We start from the raw sequence: 21,875 nt of genomic DNA on the forward strand, positions 1-21,875 counted from the left end.
ACAGGCAGGCAGGCAGGCAGACAGACAGACAGACAGACAGACAGACAGACAGACAGACAGACAGACAGACAGATAGATAGATAGATAGATAGATAGATAGATAGATAGATAGATAGATAGATCGATCGATCGATCGATCGATCGATCGATCGATCGATCGATAGATAGATAGATAGATAGATAGATAGATAGATAGGACCCAGAAACAGAGGGTCAATACTTTCATGTTCTCATGTTCGAGTCCATCAGATCAGTTCACTCTGACTTTCACACCGATTCCTAGTGGAGAGGGGTTTATGGGACTGTTCCACCATTTTCACCTTATTAACCTATCATATTTTAACAATCGCCGCCGACCACTTTTCAGTGGCTGTGTGGCTGTGTGGCTGTGTGTAGAGCCTGAGTCTACACACAGAGCCTGAATGTAGACTCAGGCTCTGTCTACACTCGGGCTCAGATTACCCTCAGGCTCACACTACACTCAAACTTGTACTATTCTCAGGCTCAGTCTATACTCAGGCTCAGACTACACTCAGGCTTAGCCTATACTCAAACTATACTCAGACTCGGACTATACTCAGATTCAGACTATACTGGGGCTCAGACTATACTCAAAATGTTTGCCGATATCAAGTCCTGAGTATGTGACCTGAACAAGGTGGACAGGAATAGAGACAGGAGGCCCCTTGTCGGCCTCTCCAGGACCTTCATGACGTAAAATGATGATGATGATTGTGATGATGGTTTCTGACATAATGTCCTCCACAGCACCAGAACCTTCTGGTGATGTAGAAATATTGTCCAAATGTGCAGCACGTTCACATGGAGAAGACGACCACACATCCTTTTCTCCTCTCATCTCCTTTCCTCGTCTCTTCTTCTTTTTTCAACATTTTTTATTTAACACATATACAATATAAGACTAATTTACGGTGTCTCCTCTTCTTCTCTTCTCTCCTCTCCTCTCCTCAATTTGTCTCCTCATTTTGTTGTTTCATCACCTCTCCTCTCTTTTGTTCCTTTTCTCTCTCCTCCTTGTCTCCTTTTCCTCATCTAGTCTACATCTGCTCTTCTTGTCTCCTCTCGACTCCTCTCCTCTGGCGTTGGGGTTGATGATCTGTGCGTGAACAGTGTAACAAAATGAGTGTCAGCAAAACCATTTTCCAACAGAGGGCACTGTTCCTCCATGTCCACATTCTGCAAAGATTTCATCTGAAATAACGACAATCAGGACGAGAGACAAGGCCCAGACCACAAAACACACATATGCGCACGCGCACACGCACACACACACACACACACACACACACACACACACACACACACACACACACAAGCAAATTTCCCAGCCTGCAAAGAAGCCCAATGGCTTCCATGTTCTGAGAATCAGACTTGGCTTAACGCCATCCTTTTGTTTTTTTTATTTAGTCACAATAAAAGAGGCAGGTCTGTTTACCAGTTTTATATTGAAATAAAGTTATTAAATCTCAACGGAAGGATTTGGAGGTAAAATATGAAATATTTGATTACAAATTCACATGAGGTTTAAGATGTTTAGAACTATTCCTTGTTGTTTTTTTCAAAGCTTTAAAAATTCTCTCAGATGCACAGCTGTTCATGTTCATGTCACCAAAAACAAAAGAGGATCTTAAATTAACTTCTACATCAACATTAAATCCTTTATATTCTTTGTTTGTTGAACACAAATATCAGTAGAACAATGCAACAATTTATTGTTTTGTATTTATTGCACACACACCCTTGTCGAGCGTCTATGACGTCATTCAGTCTTGAAATGCGACACAGCCCAAGTTATTCTGAATCTGACACACACTCATACACAGACACACAAATACACACACACAGGCTCTTTGTAGACTTTTAAGTCACTCTCAGGAGCTCCATGGCAACCACTTGTTGAAGCCTCAGTGCACGTTGCTAGGAGATGGGACGTATTCGATGAGAAAATCCCTCCATTGATATTCCCCCATCACCACTCCCTACCCACCCCCCCATTATGCGCAGCCAAAACAACACAAAGACACACACAGACATACAAACACATTTATTTTAAAAAATACTTTGTGTTGTTGGTAAAGGATGAGGTTTCTACTCACTGGCAGAGTCTTTTCACTAACATCGACAGACATGTGACGTTGACCACCTGCTGATATCCATATGAGGTCATATGCGACCAAATGAGTTAAAGACCATTCAGAGTAATAAAGGCCGTTTCACTCTGATAACATTCTTCAGAGGCTTTCAGGGTTCCTCTCTCACAGCGGTTTACCACTAATATCATTAATCTTCACTACAAATATAAACACCTGACCAATGACCAAGTTAACCCCCGCTCTTTATTCCTTCATATGGAAATGTTTGTAACACTGTTATGTGCTGCATCCTACTACTTTGGGTTTAGAAAAGTGCATTACACGCAAAATTAATTAGTTTTATTATCCTCTTCCTCCTCCTCCTCTCCATCATGATGCCCTCACCACCCCCCTCCCCTCTCTGAGCGATTAGCTGTGCAGGGTCTCAGCACATTTCCATGAGAAAGGCCACTATCGGTGAAAGGGTTAAAGCCTGAGCCCTAATTTTCTGCCTGGCGGGAGAGTGTGATGGGGGAGGTAGTGGGGGAACAAAGCGCCCGGGGGAGGAGCACAGAGTTCAGCTTTACTGTGTGCACCTGCAGCCTGAAAAGCTGCAGACAAAGCGTCCGAAACGGCCAATTACACCCGCTTTCTGTGCCGGGGCGGGGGTGGGGGGGCTCGAATGAAGAAGAAAGTAAATTATTTTAGCTGGGGGGGAGAAAAAGAGAATTGGAATTTGATTTTCCGTAAAGATTTAGATGATGACAAACAGCTGAGAGCTTTTCTCAGTGTGACTTTACTGTGCAAACTTTTTTTTTCTGAAATCATATCAGAAAACACTGCAGATTTTCAGTCTTAAAAAAAGCTTAAGGAGCAATTCCCAAATTTTTTCTCACACACACACACAAGGCATCGACTACTCACTTAAATGTCTAAGGTTATCACATTTAACCAACATCAATGATGGAGAACATGTTCATTTGTAATGTTTATTAATATTTTGTCATGGATCAACAAAATGTTTTGAATGAAAAGAAATGACAGCCCTTAGTATAAGAGCCTAAAGGATGTATACATTATATACAAAAATGCTATAAAACTATTTTACACCATTTACAAGAAAGAATTCTTACTAAAATAGAGATCAGAGTGAGTATAAAAGTTAATTTGTTGGTGTAAACCTTCACACATTGCTTTAATTTAACTTGAGGTGAGACCTCAGTTAGTAAAGTAAAAACTAACATTAAATATTCACACAGTTCAGGTTGGTTTTAGGTCCACAGCTGTGAAAATATTCAGATTAAAAACCATGAAGTTGTGATACAGTGAAGCTTCCTCCTGAATGAAGACAACAGGATGGACCTATGATGTCATAGCTCTTTCCAACATGGATGTTTACCATGTTATGGACTTTTACCATTTATTTGTCGTCAAACCTTTGAATGGAGATTTCTCCATTAAAAATGCAGCCAGAACAAAGGAACTTTACATTTCCAGAATAAACATAGCATCTAAAACTAATTAACCTGGCAAAACTAAACTGGTGCAACAGACTAAATCTTTCCCCTGTTTACTTCCTGTGGAGGCTCTGACGATTGTCCAACAGGCATTTGTACATCAAATCAAACAGGATTTGATTTAGAACAAGAACAATTAATTATACAAAAAACAAAGAGATAATAAAGACAAGAGCCCTGAAACCACAGTGACACCGGCAAAGCTGAAAGCTCGATACGTCGTCCTGGTCGCCACATTTGTGTCTCTGCTGAAGTTGAAGCAGCAAATAAAAAGCTAGACAAGTTTTTCAGGTTCTGTAACGACCCCTGACCTCCAACCCAACCCAATCCATGGTGGAGACGAAGCAAGGGTGCTTTTGACTTCAAGTCAAGAATAAAGACAGAAAAAAAAAGAGTAGAAGAGACAATTTGTAATATGAACGTACCAAAGAGGCGTTTGAAAATTAACTGAATAGAGAAGGAGGGTGTGTGTGTGTGTGTTTGTGTGCGTCACAGTCGTGTAACATCCATAAATTGCAGAGGTAGAAGAATCTCATCTAAAAAAATCTAATACACAGTTTGTCTGCTGGCGTGTATGGAACACAGGTGTGTGTGTGAGCATGTAAGTGTTCACATCACATACACATTTGACTCATCCCCCTCACCCCCACCCAGCCAGCCTCTCTGAACGATATCCTGACCGCTCCACCTCCCATCATTCAAACCTTGACTCAGTTCTATCTTTAGATGTGTGTGAGTGGGACGGTGCCGGTCAGGTAGTGCTGCTGGACACTGCCGTAGTTCCTCTGTGGCGCCGTGGGCTCTCCGGCGTCCCCTGTTGGTCCTGGAATGTACATGCTGATCATGTCCCTCAGGTCCCCCTGCAGGGGCCCTCGCTGGTGGTTTGGCGTCGGGGTGGGAGGCGAGTGGGACTCTGCCTTCACCATCGACATGGAGACTGGACTGGGCTGCTGGGGGGGGGCGCTGCTGTATGACATGGGGCTGTAGAGGGAGAGAGAGGTCAGAGGTCACATCTCAGATCACAACAGGGCTTTACACATGACCTGTCGTCATGGAGATTATAGAATGACACAGGTATTCATTTCATACGCAGAACTCACAACAGCAACGTGGGGGGTGGGGGAGGGGAGGGTTTGATGATGCTGATGCTCAGGCCACAGGTGTAAAAGTTTGACTACGTGATGACTTGGATGAAGGAGGCAGCAGGAAAGGTTGGGCGTGACTTGGTAGCAGCTGATGAGGGACTTCAAATTGGGTGAATGTTTGAAAATAAGGAAAGTGTAACAGATGTAGAGGTGTTGGGGGGCTGAAGGGTTGATTGATTGATTGGTAGTTGCTCCGTCTACAGATGACGATGTTAGGAATATGCCGAACTTGAAGTGGCAAGCTCACTTTGTATTGGTGCAGTTGGTCAGCGAGGCTTGTTTTCCTGTTTGAGTTGGTTGAAATCAATGTCTGATAAGTATTGAGCCCAGAGCCCAAGTTGGTGTGACAATGATGGATTTGGAGGGATTCACTTACTACTGATGGCTTCCTGTGTTTAGGAAAAAGTGATCAACGTCAATCAATCACCCGTCATGGGATCAATAACGCGTATCATCAAGTATAAACCTGTCAGCACCTTACAGTTTATGTAAATGGACAACCTGTAGGAAGTCACATTCCCTTGTAATTTAGTTCTGTAGTCTGTACCCAGTAAGATTAGGCTGACGTTTCAGTGACGTTGGAACTTTATACTTGTCAGTAAACATGTCAGGGTTTTTACACGTGAATCTTCCAACCAAAACACGGTGGATAAACCAGGACGAGGCAGTGATCACCTGTTTTCTAGTTTCAGCTCCTCTCCAGTCAAACAGGAAAACCTGGGGTGGGGGGTTATGTTGTGTGTGTGTGTGTGTGTGTGTGTGTGTGTGTGTGTGTGTGTGTGAGGGGGGAGAGGAGGGGCGGGGGGTGGACCACACACAGAGCTGTGTTACTGCTGCTAACATCCTTATCAACATTCCAGGCAGGTCCAACATGGAGCACAGCATTATGCACATAATATAAGCAGCTAATTAAGGCTTTTTATTGATACATCCAATTAATACAACACTCTATGGTCAATCTGTTTTTACAAAAAACACTTTGGATCTTCAATTTTACACCCATAGCTACTTTTATTTAAATAGTTCAGTGAATTGCTTTTGTTGTGAAAAAGTTGATGTTGTGACAGGACGAACAAGGTCACTAATCAGACCAACAACTACCTAACGGCTAAAGGACCACATCAATGGCAAAAAGTTATTGAATAAAGTTGAAAGTTATGATAGTGTGAGGTCTAATTTATATAAAACGAGATCGAGGTGTTATGAACTACTTTTATTAGAGAATTATATTTTAAAAAAACGAAGTATTTCAGTTAGAATTTCCTGAAAATTTCACAAAATACCAGCATCAGATTAAACTCGATCAAACAAACACTGACCTGTACGCGTTGGTTCCGTTCATGTACGAGTGAGCTTGGGTCATGGCGGGGGGGTACTGTAGTGCAGACAGGTCATAGGTCACGGGCCGGTGGAGCTGCTGCGTGTATCCGAGCCCTTCGGCCTGCATGGCGGCGTAGCCCCCGGTGAGACCCCCGCTGTGCGACCCGCTGTGGCCCCAGCTGTAGGTCTCCATGCCGGGCAGGCTGCCGGCAGCCAACGGGTATTTGTTCCCGACCTGCGGCTCCTTCTTCAGGAGCGGTTTGGTCTTGCGGCGCGGTTTGTATTTGTAGTCCGGGAACTCCTTCATGTGGGCGGCGCGCAGCCGCTTGGCCTCGTCGATGAACGGCCGCTTCTCCGCGTCGCTCAGCAGCTTCCACTCCGCGCCCAGCCGCTTGCTGATCTCAGAGTTGTGCATTTTGGGATTCTCCTGCGCCATCTTGCGCCTCTGGCCGCGGGACCACACCATGAAGGCGTTCATTGGCCGCTTCACCTTATCCATGGGGTCACCGACGGGCGCGCACGCTGTCTTAGAGCCCGGGTGAGAGTTGCCGGTGATGTTCCCGGTGATGTTCCCGGTGAGCGGTGACAGTCCCGGGGGTACCTGGTGAGGAGGCTGCCCGCTAGGCTTCATCTCGTGCTCCATCATGCTGTACATCTTCACCGCGCACCGGGGGACCTGCGGCGACCTGCGGCTCCGGGTTCCCTACAGGCTGGACCGGGAGCACCGGTGATCCGAATGAGCTAGTGAACACAAAGCGAGCCGTGACAGAGCTTCAGAGCCGAGCCACAACAAAGTTAGAAAACACTCTTTCACACTCAGTGTTACTTATCAAACACACACTCTCTGCGTGTGTATGTGCGTCAGGTGAGCGCTGTCTCCTTCTCTGTCTGAACTGACGCGCCTCTTCAACTCCAAACTTCCTTAGCGCGCGTGCACCCCAGCGCGCTGTCAGCCAATAGGAGCGCAGCATCCAGAGCTCATTCATTCACTCGCTCATTAGCACGTGAAAAGGCGCGCGCTCCTCCATGGCAACTTTGTCAGAGAGAGAGAGACAGACAGACAGACAGACAGACAGACAGACAGACAGACAGACAGACAGACAGGCAGGCAGGCTGGCAGGCAGGCAGGCAGGCAGGCAGGCAGGCGGGCAGGCAGAGACTTTCAAAACAATGTTGTGTCTTCTTCTTCATACTCTGAATCTACACATGCATCCTCCACAGTTTGCATAAAGGGCTTATGGGTAAAGGGATAGACCTTCCATCTCCACACAGAAAAAAACTCTGAGATGGTTCTCCTTCATCTTCCCTTCTCATCCTGCTCATTCTTCTTCCTCTCTCTCGGATGTTGGCATCTAAAGATCTGGTTGCCAATTGGACAATTGTGGCGCTTGTGACGAGTCAGTGTTGATGGAAGAACACAGTTAGTTTAGTTATTACAAGAGTTACTAGTTGTGTCATTTTTTGTCAAGTACCAGTGTATTTGTTCACTGTTGTGTGTGTGTGTGTTGTGTGTGTGACCCTATGAAAGAACAACTTGTAAACTGTACACATAACCCTGCTGCAGTGCATTATGGGAGATGAAAGCTGTAAAGGTGGGTGGAGTCAGCGGTTTGGTCAGGCAGAGCTCTTTCTCCCTCTCACACACACTCATGCACACACACACCCACACAACACACACACACACACACACACACACACACACACACACACACACTGTTTAGCATCACAAACGGCAGTGAAGACGCCTGGGCATTAAACTACATCATAAACTTTACACACAGCCTCTTACTCTCTCACTCATTTGCAGGTATTTTGCGGCCGATCCTTTATTCATTATTTATTGAATCGCCTGATTTGTTTCTTTGTGATATTCCAAGTTTAAACTTTGTCAGAATGATTAATCTGTCAGAACCACAGGAAGTTTATACGTTTTTGCAGTGGTGTGATTTGATTGATTTTGTTGTGTTTGCTGTTATTTCAGTGTGTTTGTGTATGTATGAGAGTGAGTGAGTGTATGCCTAGCGTGTGTGTGGGAGAGTGTATTATGTCTTGTGTGTGCGAGTAAGTGAGAGAGAGTATGAGAGTGTGTGCGTGTGTGTGTTTGTGACTAATTGGGGATTGTGGGGCTTCGGTACCCATTTTCATCTCCACGACAACCTCCTCTGGAATCCCTGCCCCCCCCGGCCAACCCGCAGGTTTTCTCTTTCAAAAACAACTCAACACACACACACACACACACTCACCAACATATGAAGACACACTGTTAGCTGGAAATGTTACGTTACGTTAGCAGCTGATCTGATCATTGCGTTCTGACAGTCGTCTCACTTTGAGTTTGTTTGGACTTTGGTTGCGGTGAGTCGTGGTCTTCTGAGCTTCTCCAGGTGCCGCGCAGGTCATTTGCTGAAAAGAGTATTAAGGCGGTTTATTAAGTTTCTGTTGTTTGAAAATGAGTTTGGAAATTTCAGAAACACCTAGAGGTCATAGAGGTCACATCAAGGACAACATCACTTTGTGGTTCCACTTGAGGAACTTGTGATCCTCAGAACAACGTCCACACGCAGACTCCCCCCCCCCCCTGCACACACACACGGTTCCATCAGTGCTTATTGTTCCGGTCACAGGCTCAAACTATTTTCAGGCCCCGAGTACACACACACACACAGAAACACAGAAACACAGAAACACACACACACACACACACACACACACACACACCCAAAAGAAAATACGTTTTGGCGGATTTTAGAAACATACGTATTTTCTTCATTGCAACATTTTAAAGCATCTGAGTGCTGATTATTCACTTCACATGTCGGCACACACAGTCATGTGACCTGTGCTCACGTTAGATTATCCGAGCGTGACATTGTATTCGCAACAACCGCAGGATGGAAATCGCCGGAATGAAGGAAAGGAGTGGAAATGTGAACGAACAGACATGAAGAGAAATCAAGAAGTAAAGAAGTAAGGAGACGCGGGGGCGGGAGGGTGTGTGGACGGGAGGGGGGTGGGCTCCACTGAAAGGAGAAAGGGAGAGCGAGGGGGGAGGAAGAGGAGGAGGAGGGATGAAGGGATGGATGATGGAGGGGAGGTTTAGGGTGACAGGCCTCTTTGAAAAAGTTTCTATTCTTCCTCTTCTCATGTAAAGCAGCTCGTTCATCTGTCACAGCCCCCTCCCCACACTCGCATAATCCACCCCCCTACAAACCACCACGACCCACAATGCAACACCCAGCAGGGGGCGGGGGCGGGGGGGCAGGGGTGGTCACAGGGCTGTGTGTGTGAGAGTGTGCGTGTGTGTGTGCGTGATAGTGTGCATATGTGAGAGTGAGAGTGGGATAGTGTGTTTGTGTGTGTGTGTGAGAGACTGTGTGAGACAGGGGTCTTAAAGAGAGAGTGAGGCCACCATGAGAGCAGAGAGGCAGAAAGAGAGAGAGAGAGACAACAGGAGAGACTGCAGGGGAGGAAAGGATGGATGGATGGATGGATGACACGTCGGCTCTGCTCTGAGCCTTCTGTAAGGGGGGGGGTGCTTCTATGCGTGTCCTTCACGTGTGACATCATTGAGTAACGCTGACCTGCTCATCGTTAAAACCTCAGGACAGATCATTCGCCTCTTCAACCACGAAAGAGAACTGATCCAGGATAACTGTGAGAAGTGATGCAAGTACAGATGGAACAAACCCCAATCCGTAAGCGTCAGCTCCGCTGCTGGAAAGATCAATACTCAAATATTCTCCTAAACTTCCCCCAACGTCCAGATCAATATTCCCTTTCAGCTACATGGATCAGTTCATGTTTGTACAGCAGCTCTGAAGAAAGCAGAAATAAAAACAGGATTCCCTCTCTCCTGAAGCCCTCAAGTGTTTGATCCATCATATTATCCATCACAGCCAACATACTGTCAATTTTAATCTATTCAAATCAATCAATTCATGGAGCATCTTGCCTTTCTCTGATCAGAGGTTTATCAGAGGCCTGAGTAGCTTTGCTGTTTACTTCATTAGAAACCACAGACTGACAACATATTTGACACAAATTATACATTTTTAATTTCATTCCCATTCCCAAAGATTGATTCCTTTCTGAAAGCACAAACACTTGAAGCGTCTCTGCTTCACGTATGACGCACAGCACACGTGTGCACCATGCAGAATGAGAGGGAAAACAGGATCCATAAGCAGATTTGGTCCTTCAGCTGATTTTCTGTCCTGCTTAGTGGCATGCTTGAGTGTGTGTGTATATATGTGTGTGTGTGTGTGGGTTGCAGAGGTCACACATGAACACAGATTTTCACTCTTTCATGTATGTTACGAGTAAAACTAGATAAGGAATGTTCAACTGTCACGAAAATGTTTCTCATAACATACACGTAACACATATAGAGAACGGACACGCCTCCGTCCTTCAGTGTCCCATCATCCTCTTCTGGAGAAACGTCTGTGTTTGTTTACTCTTTCTTCTTCTTCTTCTTCTCCTCCTTGAGTTGCGGCGAGCTGTTCCAGTAGTAGAGGAGCTGCAGAGCGATAATGCCGTTACAGGAGGACGATGTGACGTAGGTAAGCGCCATCAGGGAGTCTCCGGTCTCCTGCAGGGGGCCACGGGGGAATCAGTCCACAACATGCATCAGCTGATCAATACTTAATTTGATATATGGTGAAGTCAGACAGAACGACGCCCCCTACCTGCAGAGAGGTGAAGATGCGAGCAAGGGATCCGGCAAACAGCAGGAACACAGAAATTGCAGACAACTGGCCGGTGTGTCCGTTACTGAAGTTAGTGGCTGCCTGAATCAACTGCAGAACACATACACACACATTTTTGTAAGGAGAATGTAAACCTCATGAGTGTGTGTGTGTGTGTGTGTGTGTGTCTCACTCTGCTGATGACGACTGCTGGCATGTTGAACGCCTGCATGGCGACCACCACAGACGGGGGTGTGAGTGGAGATAGCAGGACAGTCATCAGGACGGAGTACACAAACACGAACAGCACACCTAGGAGAGGTCAAATGAAGGGTCAAAAGTCACATGAAAGTAGCTTCTCCGCGCCACAGCTGGGCTCAGGGGTTCACATAAACTCACCTCTCCCTGTTCTTCCACCGTAGTGCTGTATGAGGAGGCCGATGGTGAGCGTTTGCAGCATGAGGAAAAGAGCTTCTCCCCACGCACTGCCACACAAACAACACAGTCAGTAAGTCGACTTGAATGAGAGAAGAAGAAGAAGATACAATGATACAAGACGCAAAGCAACAGCAGCAGGTGTGAAGGCGATACCAGACTATGTGATACGTTGCTAATAAGAGTAATATAAATATCCTAATATAAATGTAGAGCTGCATAGTATCAAGAATACATCCGTAAATACAATGGTGTGGATTGTACAATTGTTAAATTGTTGTAAACCTGAAGGGGAAGTTGTTGGCCACGCTGTAGGCCATAGTTCCTGAGATGGCCAGCAGCTCCAGCAGCACGGAGTTGAAGCTGAGGCCCTCAGCACTGTGGGCCTTCATCACCTTCAGGATCTGTGGCAGCTTCACTACCAGAGCAAGCACGTTTTTGGAATTGCCGCACAGGAAGTCGGAAGGACAAACAGTAAAAGAAGAAGAAGATGATGAAGATTTTACAAGGTTAGCGTCACTATACCATATTACGGTACTATTTGTGTGAGTGTGTGTGCGAGGGAGTGGCTCAGTGGGTAGTGCTTCCGCTTGGGAACCGGAGGGTTCGAGCCCCCTGCCGAGGTGCCCCTGAGCAAGGCACCGAACCCTCAATTGCTCCCCCCTCTGCGAAGGGTGGTAATGTAATGTAAGTCGCTTTGGATAAAAGCCTCTGCCAAATGATCGTAATGTAATGTAATGTAATGTAATGTGCGAGTGTAGCTGTGTTTTTACCCAGCACTGATCCCAGGATGATGCCGATGCCCAGAACTTTACTCAGGACCGCCTTCAGACACGGAACTGTAAATGTAAAACACACACACACACACACACACAAGAAGGTAATAACATGCTACCCGCTGACAACATTGTCAGTACGTGCAACATTCCATTGTGCACATTGCATTGTGGGATTGAATAGTCCCTTATCAATCAGATTACAGTCCTTCTGCCTTGTCAGTAAAAACTTTGGTCTTTGATTGTGTGTTTACAGGTTCTACAGGTTTACAGTCGGCCCCCCACAAACACACCTGCAGTATTGCTTTGCTTTTCCATTTGTTTCGTTCAAATAGAATTCACACAGCTCCTTTAATGCACGTCGCTATTTTTACCAGCAGAGGGCACCAACGTCCACTGGAGATTCGAGCGACAAACTGACAAAATGAGTTCTCAGAGCAACAACTCTTACAGTGACGCTGATTTCTTGGCTGTTAATAACTGACTAATAAAGACTGCTGAGGAACGCGCGCGCGGAGAGCAGAGTTGGTAAATGACGTCGCACGTTGCGGTGTTTTTGGTTGTTGTTGGTTTGGTTTTACCGTGCAAGAAGTTGAAGTTAAGGAAGAATTCGTCGTAGCAGGATTCGGACATGATGTAAGAGAGTAGAAACCCTTTTAAAGGGTACATGAAGGAGGCTGCGCTTTCTGTTTGGGTCGCCATCGCGCTTCCTCTAGCAGACGTAAAGCTACAGTTACTGTGTCACACCTTAACATGACCGGTCCGATCTGAGGGCTCACACAAGGTTCCGGTGTAATAATCATTAATTGGATTTCACCCTTCACGGATGTTTAGAGTTAGAATGAATGAATGACTTTCTAATGATATGACCCCATTCTTTTACCCGGAGTAAGATTATAAATGTTCATTTCTTGTTTGCGCCATTACGTACCTTTTAATGTTGAGGTGGTTTTGTTTTGTTTGTCATTTTAGTGTCGTTAGTTCTTGACGCTGTAGAAAAACAAAAAAAATCTTTTCACCAAGTGTTTCTGACGGATAAAGTATGATGAAGCAGTGGCTTAGCGAGCTTACTTGGGGTTTAAATAAGTCAATTCACATTAACAATGTTCAAAATACGTATCATATATATACGTATTTTTTTAATCTTATCTTATATTTACAATTTATGATGATTCAAAATTGTGGTGTTTGTTTTATCTTGTTGTGAGACTGAGGGTCACCGCGGTGGATTGTGGGATAGCTGTTTTCCGCGGCAGTGTTCGCCACGTCCAAATGGCTTCCGACTCTAATTACCGGTCTAAGCCGGACTTTCAGAAGGTCCTTTTAAGCAAGTCTGAGCTGGACTTTCCGGGTAAGCCGTACTCCGTGTCAGTCCTTAAACCCGGCTACTGTCTGGAGCCGCACGCCAACGGGACGTTCCGGGCGGACGGGACCATTTCCCTGATAACGGGGCCCAAGGCCATCTTGGTGGACACCGGGGGTCCGTGGGACCGGGACTTCCTGCTCAAGCGGCTCGCGGAGCACGATCTTGAGCCGGGAGACATTAACATGGTGGTGGGGACTCACGGACACTCGGACCACATTGGGAACCTGAACTTGTTTCCGGGCGCACTGCTAATCGTGGGCTATGACGTCAGTGAGGGGGACAAGTACCGACCCAGCGGGCTGGACCAGGGACAAGCTTACTGCGTGGATCAGCACGTGAGTGAGTGTCTACAGCGCCCCTAACGTTACGTACGGGTCCTACTGGGCTCTTAGCGGGTGGACCCCGGCCCACGTTGTCCGAACACCGCGTCAGTTTGAATGTAATGTTGTCACAAAGCGGGCAAAGACTGCGCTCCATCCGTTGCCGTGGAGACGAGAGGAGGTTACGTAGAAAGAGATCGCGCGACAGTCCTGACTCGTGCCGTAATGTTGCGTAACTTTGCCCCATGGAAAGCGAAAGTTTGATTGGTAACCTTAACTAATCATTGATGCTAGCAGAATGACAGAACTCATGGCTGAAAGAGCCTTTATTGTGTGTGTGTGTGTGTGTGTGTGTGTGTTCTTGTGCGTACAGGTCAACAAACATCGTCTCATGTGTCCCTCAGGTGCGTGTTGTCCCTTGCCCAGGTCACACAGGGCAGGATGTAAGCGTGCAGGTGAGAGGAACCTCGGTCGGCACAGTCCTCATCGCAGGCGATTTATTTGACTGCTGCACAGATGAGGACAGCTGGAAGGATCTAAGTTTGAACCCTGCAGTACAGGAAGTCAGTCGCCAGGAGGCGCTACGCTCCTCCGATGTCATCATACCGGGACACGGACTCCCGTTCCGAGTGGTGAGGAGCTGAGGGGACAGGTGGAGGTCAGGAGGAGCATCAGTGATGGTGCAGTCAGGCCTTGATGAGGTCACTTCCTGTATAGATTGTCATAAAACAGGAGAGCTAAATCAAGTCTGCCAAATGAACTGGGACCATTATCACATCTGAACGTGATCAGTCAATCAGTAGCTGATGGAAGCAACAGCCACACACACACAAACTGCTCAGGGCTGAATGATGTCATTCATTTATTTAAGTCGTCTAAATAAAATGTTTCATCAAAACTTAACGACTTCACTCTCCACTTATTTCTCTTTTTTACATTTTATTTTAAGAGTTCCAACACTTAAAGCCACATACGTGTGTGTTTACTGTTTGTATGTATGCTTTGTGTATTTCAGTGTGACTCAGCTGCGTGCGTGTGTGAACTTACAGGTGTGGTTAACATGATGTGCGCACATGTGGGTGTGGGTAAGGGGAGTGTTCACGCTGTCCGTACCAGCCGCCATGACTTATTTGAGTGGTGCCATAATTCAACGATAAGGTGATGGTTCATACACACAGACACACACTTTGTGGGTGTTGTCACGCTGGTTGTTATGTCCTGATTAAAGATTTGATGTGAGTTCAAGGGTGAAGGTTTGATTCTGAATTAATACAAAGCAAAATAAAGTTTTCCTTCTTTTCCTCATCATTACAGTATCAGTGTAACATTGTTCCTCATCTATGTTGCTTCTATTATTGTGTGTTCTGGTTTATTATATTATTGTTTTTGCCGATTGTATTCCGATGTTGTTGGTTCCTTTTATGTCGCATTCAGACTCAAAGCTCCTTTATGGCCCCAGTGGAAACCTAGCAGCAATAAATGCAGCTGATAATTAGGCAACTTATCTCCTGCAGCTCCGCCCTATGAAACATTTACCCCTATATAGACTCCCATCATCCCTCTGTCGCTCTCCTGACAAGCGCTCAGTTCACGTTTGGTGAAGACAGACAAGAGTTGAAGTGTTTGTAAGCGTCGGTCTGATCTGCAGGCATCATGTGCACCGGAGGATGCTCCAAGGTTATCGCCATCTTCCTCTACGTCCTGGCAGCCGTGTCTATCATCTGCAACCTCATGCTCTTCTTCCCCGACTTTAAAACTGAGTTTGCTGAGTTGGACAGGGAAGGAACGGACCGGATCACGCAGGAGGTCAAATACATGGGAGGCCTGATTGGAGGAGGAATCATGGTGAGTTTCATTTCAAGTTCATCTGCTTCTGCTTCAAACTTCCTCTGAAGCTACGCAGCAGATTTTGGACTTTGCTTACCGCCATCAATGGCTTGCGTACGCCGAGTTTTAAGTCCAATCCAGTTCAATCTGGTCCGACTAACACTAGTCCAATCAGTTCAATTTAGTCCTGCGTATTGTTTTCCATTACTTTCAACCTGCAAGTTTTTACATAAATAAATCAAATTAAGTTCTTACACACAGATGATTACATTTTACCCCAACAGTAAAATGTTTGGATAAGATAAGATACTTTATCTGTCATTGCATAATGAAACAATGAATCCACCCTAATTGGCAGCATAAAAATGGATAAATGTACGTGTATAAATGAACAACATCTCTATACTATCATAAAATAGTTTACAAATAGTCAGTTAGTAAAATAAATAAATTCTGATTCAAATGTTGATCATCCGATTTTCTTTTTCCTTCTTTCTTTCCGTGTTCAGGTTCTCATTCCCGCCATCCACATCCACCTGACAAGCGCCCAGAAGTGCTGTTCGAACCGCTGCGGTGTGAGTACCACAACCTGCGGCACAACCTCTGACCTGAGGGGGCCAGTGTTCAATGTGGTTGTTTTTTTAAAGTTTAGATTTCTTTGCTTTTGCTTGGATTGACAGTTACGGATCAAAAATAAACATTTTCCAAAGCCACATTAATTTATAGTGTAATATTCAGGAGAGAGTCAAACTGAAAAGCCTTTAGTACCGGTAATAAAATCATAAAACTTTGTATAAATGTTATCGGGTTTTATTCTAATCTAGTTTATGATGGGACATAATCAGTGAACTTTGACCGTCGCAGATCTCGGTGGTGGTATAACTTTGTCCTTTGTCCTCCGTGCAGATGTTCCTGTCTATCGGCTTCGCGGCGGCGGGCGTGGCGGGGGCCGTGTACAGCCTGAGCGTAGCGGCGGTGGGGCTTAAGAACGGGCCGCTGTGTTGGTGGTTCGGCGGAAACCCCCCGCGGTTCGCATGGGGGACACCGTTCGCGTGAGTGCTTTTGGTAACACACACACACACGCACGCTCATACTGGTAACGGCTTTTATCTGTGACGTCTCACTCTCGCACTTGTGTGTGTGTGTGTGCAGGAACGCCACCGGTTACCTGACCGAGACGGACCTGTGGGATGTGTGTATAATCCCGGAGAACGTGGTGGAGTTTAACGTGGCTCTGTTCTCCACCCTGCTGGTGGCAGCGGGTCTGGAGCTCGTCCTCTGCCTCATCCAGATGATCAACGGACTGTTCGGGTGTCTGTGCGGGACCTGCTCAGGGAAGGAGGTGGGTCCGGGTTCATGGGGCGTTACCATGGGTACAAACACTCTGATGAGCTGAGACAGAGGACAGGGGGCGCTGTTTGATCAATGTGCAGGACGTGTTACAACAAGCAAAATATGATGTGTGTGTGTGTGTGGGTGTGCCTGCACTAACCAGTATTTCTTTCGCTCTGAACAGTAAACAAAGCTACAAACACCACAACGACAAAGAAATGAAGGAACAGCATCATCATCCTCATCATCATGATATTTATGGATGAAAGCATATGAATAAATGAAATGATCACTATCATCATCCTCATCATCATCACCATCATCACCGCCTGAAAGTTGGAGTCCATACATTGATGTTGTTTTCTTGTCACACTTTTTGTCCTAATGAGAGGAGGAGTTTGAGTGATGACGAAGATGACTGTAGACATGTTGAGCGATGATGATTTGTACGTTCACCATATTTTGTAAAAAAGACAGAAACACAGATAACTGCTGGTGTTGTTGTTGCTTTCACAAGACGCTGTTAACGGCACGTGCACACAAGCGTCACTGTTGACTCTGTTTCTTCTCCTTTTGATCTGATAGTAATTTTTATTTGTTTATGTAAAGCTGGTGAGCTGGTTGAGGAAATGTTTGATGATTGATTGATGGAGTTCTAGTGTTTCTGCTGTCAGGACAATCAAATTCACAGTAGCTTAAAAATAAACAATAAACATGAAGAAATATGGTGTGACCCTGACATGATTCGCACACGCAACCTTCTGATCTGGAGTCAGACGCGCCACTGTTACGCCACGCTTGTACTGCTCAATTTCTATAAACTTACGGCGGTGGTAGGTCTCTATTACACTACATTGCGATCATTTAGCAGACGTTTTTATCCAAAGCAACTTACATTACATTACCACCCATTACAGAGGGGGGAGCAATTGAGGGTTCGGTGCCATGCTCAGGGGCACCTCGGCAGGGACTCGAACCGGCGAGCCTCCGTTTACCAAGCGGAAGCTCTACCGACTGAGCTACTGCCTCTATGGTAACCAGTGGAGAGACAGTGAGAAAGAGGGTGAGATAGAGGGAGAGAGAGACAGACAGACAGAGAGAAGGAGAGAGAGAGAAAGAGGGAGACAGAAGAAAGAAGGAAGGAGAAAGAGAGGAAGAGAGAGACACAGACAGAGTGAGGGAGAGGGAGAAAAAGAGGTAGACAGAGAGAAAAAGAGGGAAGGAGGGAGAGGGAGAGAGATGGAGGAAGGGAGAGAGAGATGGAGGGAGGGAGAGAGAGAGAGAGAGAGAGAGACAGACAGACAGAGATAGATGGGAAGAGAGAGAGAGAGATGGAGGGAGTTAGGGAGGGAGAGAGACAAACAGACAGACAGACAGACAGAAGAGAGAGAGAGAGGGAGACAGGCAGACAGACAGACAGGGAGCTCAGACTTGAGCTTCACTTAACTCCCTGTCAACTTTGGCTGAAGAAAGTAAAGCATTTTTGAGAGAGAGAGAGAGAGAGAGAGAGAGAGAGAGAGAGAGAGAGAGAGAGTGTGTCTTAAGATTGATCAACTTCCTGTAGTGAGTCCTTTCTGATACCAGAAACACGCACAGACACACACACACAGATAGACAGACAGGCAGGCAGGCAGGCAGGCAGGCAGGCAGGCAGGCAGGCAGGCAGGCAGGCAGGCAGGCAGGCAGGCAGGCAGATAGACAGGTCCTCCTCTTCCTCCTGGATCTTCATATCATGTGGCAGGTAAATTCGTTTTTTCTTCCATTTCTGTTGTTTGTGTTGCAGCTTGTAATCTGCATAAAAATACACAAACACAGAGGGAAGCATCATTACTTCTTCTTTAACTCTTGCTGCTCTTCCTCCTTGCACTCAACGTTACGACACACACACACACACGCATGCACGCACGCATGCACACACACACACACACACACACGCACACACACACACACACTGATTACTGCGTTATAATGTTTATGAATCATGAAGAAGTCCAGAAGGTGATGTTGATGATGATCATGATGATGATGATTAATTACTGATTATGCTCTTTTCTTTTCTGGCTCTTCCTTATTCTCTGTCGTCCTTCTCTCTTTCTACCTGAATAACTCTAGAAATGTTTGTCTTTGTGTGTTGAAGGTCAATTTGAGCACGTCTTCCTGTCATAACGTCACCTCTGATCCTCCATCCAGCTACGTCTTCATCAGCGTTTACTCCTTCATCTTCATCATGGGGCTCATTCTCAACGTGAAGGCGCTTGTGGTGTTTTTCAGACAGACCAAGACCAGATCCCACACCACGGTTTACATGATCAACCTGGCCATAGCAGACCTGCTGCTGGTCCTCACGCTGCCCGTCCGGGTCTCCTACCTCCTGGGCTACACCCGCCTCCCTCAGCGCCTCTGCGACTGGCTGGGCCTGACGCTGCTGGTCAACATGTACAGCAGCATTTTCCTCCTCACGTGTATTTGCTTCGATCGCTGCGTGGCCGTCACTTTCCCCATGTCCCACCGGGTCAAGGAAGGGAGGAAGAAAGCCCCCCTGGTGTGCCTGGCTGTGTGGGTGATCACCTTTGGATCCAGCCTGCCCATCTTCCTCCTCAAGTCAAAGGTGGTCCAGGAGTCGCATTGCTTCCGGAACCAGCCGGTCTACGCCACGTGGCCGGTGGTTCTGTTTACCACACTGTCCTTTGGTTTCGGGATCCCGTTGGTCCTGATGCTAATCTGCTCCTGGGGTTTGGTCCGGGCCGTCCTTAACAGCACCGTGGCACAGACCAACCTGGTGGACAGCGGGAAGATTCAGAGGATGGTAGCCACCAGCCTCCTCATCTTCTTCCTCAGCTTCCTTCCTTACCATGTCACCCTCAGCCTTTTCTACGTTTACAGAGAGGATGTCCCCTGCTCCTTGCTGGCTGCGTACCGCTACAGCCTGATGGTGGCGTGTCTCAACACCATACTGGATCCCATCGCTTATTACTTCACCACAGAAACGTTCAAGAGGAATGTGGACATGGAAGCTCTGAGGAAGATGTTCCCGCTGAACAGTCAAAGTTCCCTGGAGGCTGAAAAACGTGCAAGGAACAGAGCAGTGTGCGAGAACGAGAACAAGGGTCAAGCATCATAATGCATCCAGTCATAGCATTACATAAGACTGTGTGTGTGTGTGTGTGTGTGTGTGTGTGTGTGTGTGTGTGTGTGTGTGTGTGTGTGTGTGTGTGTGTGTGTGTGTGTGCGCTCGTGCGTGTGGAGGCACTGTGATGCTGTTGGTGGGTGTTTATGAGAAGGAGAGAATGAGTTGTGACTTGTGGTTTCATGCAGCGTCGCTCTGCTTCTGTGTGATGTTACCTCTTCTAATGTTTTAAATGTTGCTAAGTTATGGAACGTTCACAGTTAATGTGACAAGTAAATGTAGCGAGAACCTGTTCAGATACTAACACGCTCACACACACATACACACACTGTTCCTGCACCTCAATCATTCTTTGTGACCTTGCTATTAAAAGGTTTGCGCTTGTGTTGTTTCCGTCCGACTTAACAGGTTTCCTTGTGCAGTTGCTGTGGTGTCTTCTCTGCATCTGTGACATAAACGTGTTCCACACCGACGTGCTCGCTCTGGTAACTGGGTCAGTGGGTTCCTTCCAACTTTCTTTTCAGATGTTCAGCTTCCACTCACATGTCACTGCAACACGTAAACTGTGAATTGTGAGGTAGAAGGTAAAGCGTTTCTATCCATTTGTTTATGCTGATGATGAGGCCGGACTGATGTAGATGTGCGAGTTTCCTAGGATTCTCAGTTTGTTCATGTTGAACATGAATGAGAAGCAGTTTGTATCGTAGAAACCGAATCATATATCATATAATAGAAACATGGTCTTGTTTACCTTCACTTGTTTTTGTCCAACACAAGTCATAAAGTTTAAATAATTAAAGTAAACTGAGCGATCCATGTTGCTCAGATTTGTGTGATTCTGATCATTTCACACTGAAAGGCTGACTGAGTGTGTGTGTGTGTGTGTGTTAACCAAAAGCTTATATAAGGGGGGGTAAAATTACTACAAGCTCTCCAAATGCAAAACACAGACATTTCGTGATGTAAAACATCAAGTTTGGAGGAAGAGCTAATAACATTCTGCCATATCATCTCATCATTAACTTCTGTTAAAGCAGTGTCACATCTTTTCAATTGTGGTCTAAAACCTTCGCAATCTGCAGGAACATCAATGCAAACAGCAGCATGGCGTGAAATAAAGGATTTATTTTCTGATTAAATGTCTTGATACCGTCAAAGCAACTGTTTCACTTTATTCAGATTAACGAAGACTTAAATGAATGACAGCAGAAACGTTTATGTTTACAATCCTTCAACACTGAAGTTAAAGTGATGATACAAACATGTTGCTGCTAATCAGGACAAACTGAACAATCTCCACTTTGAATGTTTCAGATAAAAACCATGTATTACATAAGATGCTGACTGCCAGGATGAGCTCCATAGAACAAGACAGTGTGACAGCGGTGTTTCCTTCTCAGGGGTTTGGTGGTTAGAGTGATGTGTTAATCATTTCCGTCTTTTGTGACATGGACGTGTTCCAGGTCTGAGACATGTGTTCGCTCTCCTGCATGTGCGCTGCAAAAGATCAGAAAGCGGAAAACGATGTCTGAAGATGGACTTCTGCTTCTCTGCACCACTTCCTGTGCTGCTGTCGCGTCTTCTTGTGAGCCGAGCTGAAATCATGTCATCATCACGTCAAGTACTGAGACAGGGAGAACTGAAGACAGAGAGGACACACACACACTCATATATTTACATCTTTATTTACACAGCTGCTTGTTGGTGTCACAGAAACTCATAGCGAAGATGAGAACAGATAAATATTTGTGTTTCAAAAAGTTAATTAATTTCAATGCTCTAAATCAGGGGTCTTCAAAGTTTTTCAGGCCAAGGACCCCCAAACTGATGGAAGATAGAGCAGGGACCCCCTACTATATATATTGTATAAAATTGTGTTTTATATCAAACTGGCTGGGGAGGCAAAATCCGATTTACATGTTTCCCGAA

At 45.9% G+C, this 21,875-nt stretch overlaps 5 protein-coding genes and 1 long non-coding RNA gene across 7 annotated transcripts; 3 read left to right on the forward strand and 3 right to left on the reverse strand.

Moving 5' to 3' along the window:
- Positions 1–4,332: 4,332 nt before the first annotated feature.
- On the reverse strand, positions 4,333–6,730 carry sox19b (SRY-box transcription factor 19b). The gene is made up of 2 exons (XM_076158401.1): positions 6,075–6,730; positions 4,333–4,591 (listed from the first exon to the last, which is right to left on the reverse strand). The coding sequence occupies exons 1-2, from the start codon at positions 6,728–6,730 to the stop codon at positions 4,333–4,335; spliced, it is 915 nt and encodes a 304-aa protein (XP_076014516.1).
- A 3,376-nt stretch (positions 6,731–10,106) lies between these two features.
- Positions 10,107–12,722, reverse strand: mpdu1b (mannose-P-dolichol utilization defect 1b). The gene is made up of 7 exons (XM_076143458.1): positions 12,556–12,722; positions 11,972–12,037; positions 11,484–11,616; positions 11,163–11,248; positions 10,957–11,075; positions 10,764–10,874; positions 10,107–10,666 (listed from the first exon to the last, which is right to left on the reverse strand). Exons 1-7 carry the CDS (start codon positions 12,674–12,676, stop codon positions 10,529–10,531), a joined length of 774 nt encoding a protein of 257 aa, XP_075999573.1. The 5' UTR covers positions 12,677–12,722; the 3' UTR covers positions 10,107–10,528.
- Positions 12,723–13,173: 451 nt separating this feature from the next.
- mblac1 (metallo-beta-lactamase domain containing 1) lies at positions 13,174–14,558 on the forward strand. Its single transcript, XM_076143576.1, has 2 exons — positions 13,174–13,675; positions 14,065–14,558. The coding sequence occupies exons 1-2, from the start codon at positions 13,247–13,249 to the stop codon at positions 14,302–14,304; spliced, it is 669 nt and encodes a 222-aa protein (XP_075999691.1). The 5' UTR covers positions 13,174–13,246; the 3' UTR covers positions 14,305–14,558.
- A 96-nt stretch (positions 14,559–14,654) lies between these two features.
- Positions 14,655–16,763, reverse strand: LOC142993128 (uncharacterized). Its single transcript, XR_012961103.1, has 3 exons — positions 16,656–16,763; positions 15,585–15,702; positions 14,655–15,484 (listed from the first exon to the last, which is right to left on the reverse strand). It is a non-coding gene; the product is annotated as an uncharacterized LOC142993128 (long non-coding RNA).
- On the forward strand, positions 15,314–17,533 carry tm4sf21b (transmembrane 4 L six family member 21b). The gene is made up of 5 exons (XM_076143698.1): positions 15,314–15,505; positions 15,997–16,062; positions 16,394–16,539; positions 16,640–16,829; positions 17,004–17,533. Exons 1-5 carry the CDS (start codon positions 15,314–15,316, stop codon positions 17,004–17,006), a joined length of 597 nt encoding a protein of 198 aa, XP_075999813.1. The 3' UTR covers positions 17,007–17,533.
- Positions 17,534–18,426: 893 nt separating this feature from the next.
- LOC142993175 (lysophosphatidic acid receptor 6) lies at positions 18,427–20,828 on the forward strand. 2 transcript variants are annotated; one of them, XM_076143921.1, is made up of 3 exons: positions 18,427–18,560; positions 18,957–19,625; positions 19,703–20,828. In XM_076143921.1, exons 1-3 carry the CDS (start codon positions 18,552–18,554, stop codon positions 19,880–19,882), a joined length of 858 nt encoding a protein of 285 aa, XP_076000036.1. In that variant the 5' UTR covers positions 18,427–18,551; the 3' UTR covers positions 19,883–20,828. The 2 variants fall into 2 exon arrangements, with proteins under 2 accessions (XP_076000036.1, XP_076000018.1); XM_076143903.1 differs by having other exon boundaries at positions 18,957–20,828.
- The last annotated feature ends 1,047 nt before the right edge of the window (positions 20,829–21,875 follow it).

The sequence above is a fragment of the Genypterus blacodes genome, unplaced genomic scaffold, assembly GCF_046128005.1.
Source record: "Genypterus blacodes isolate CSIRO-AG114 ecotype Tasmania unplaced genomic scaffold, CSIRO-AGI_Gbla_v1 ptg000002l_1, whole genome shotgun sequence".
In the NCBI taxonomy this organism is placed as follows: Eukaryota; Metazoa; Chordata; class Actinopteri; order Ophidiiformes; family Ophidiidae; genus Genypterus; species Genypterus blacodes.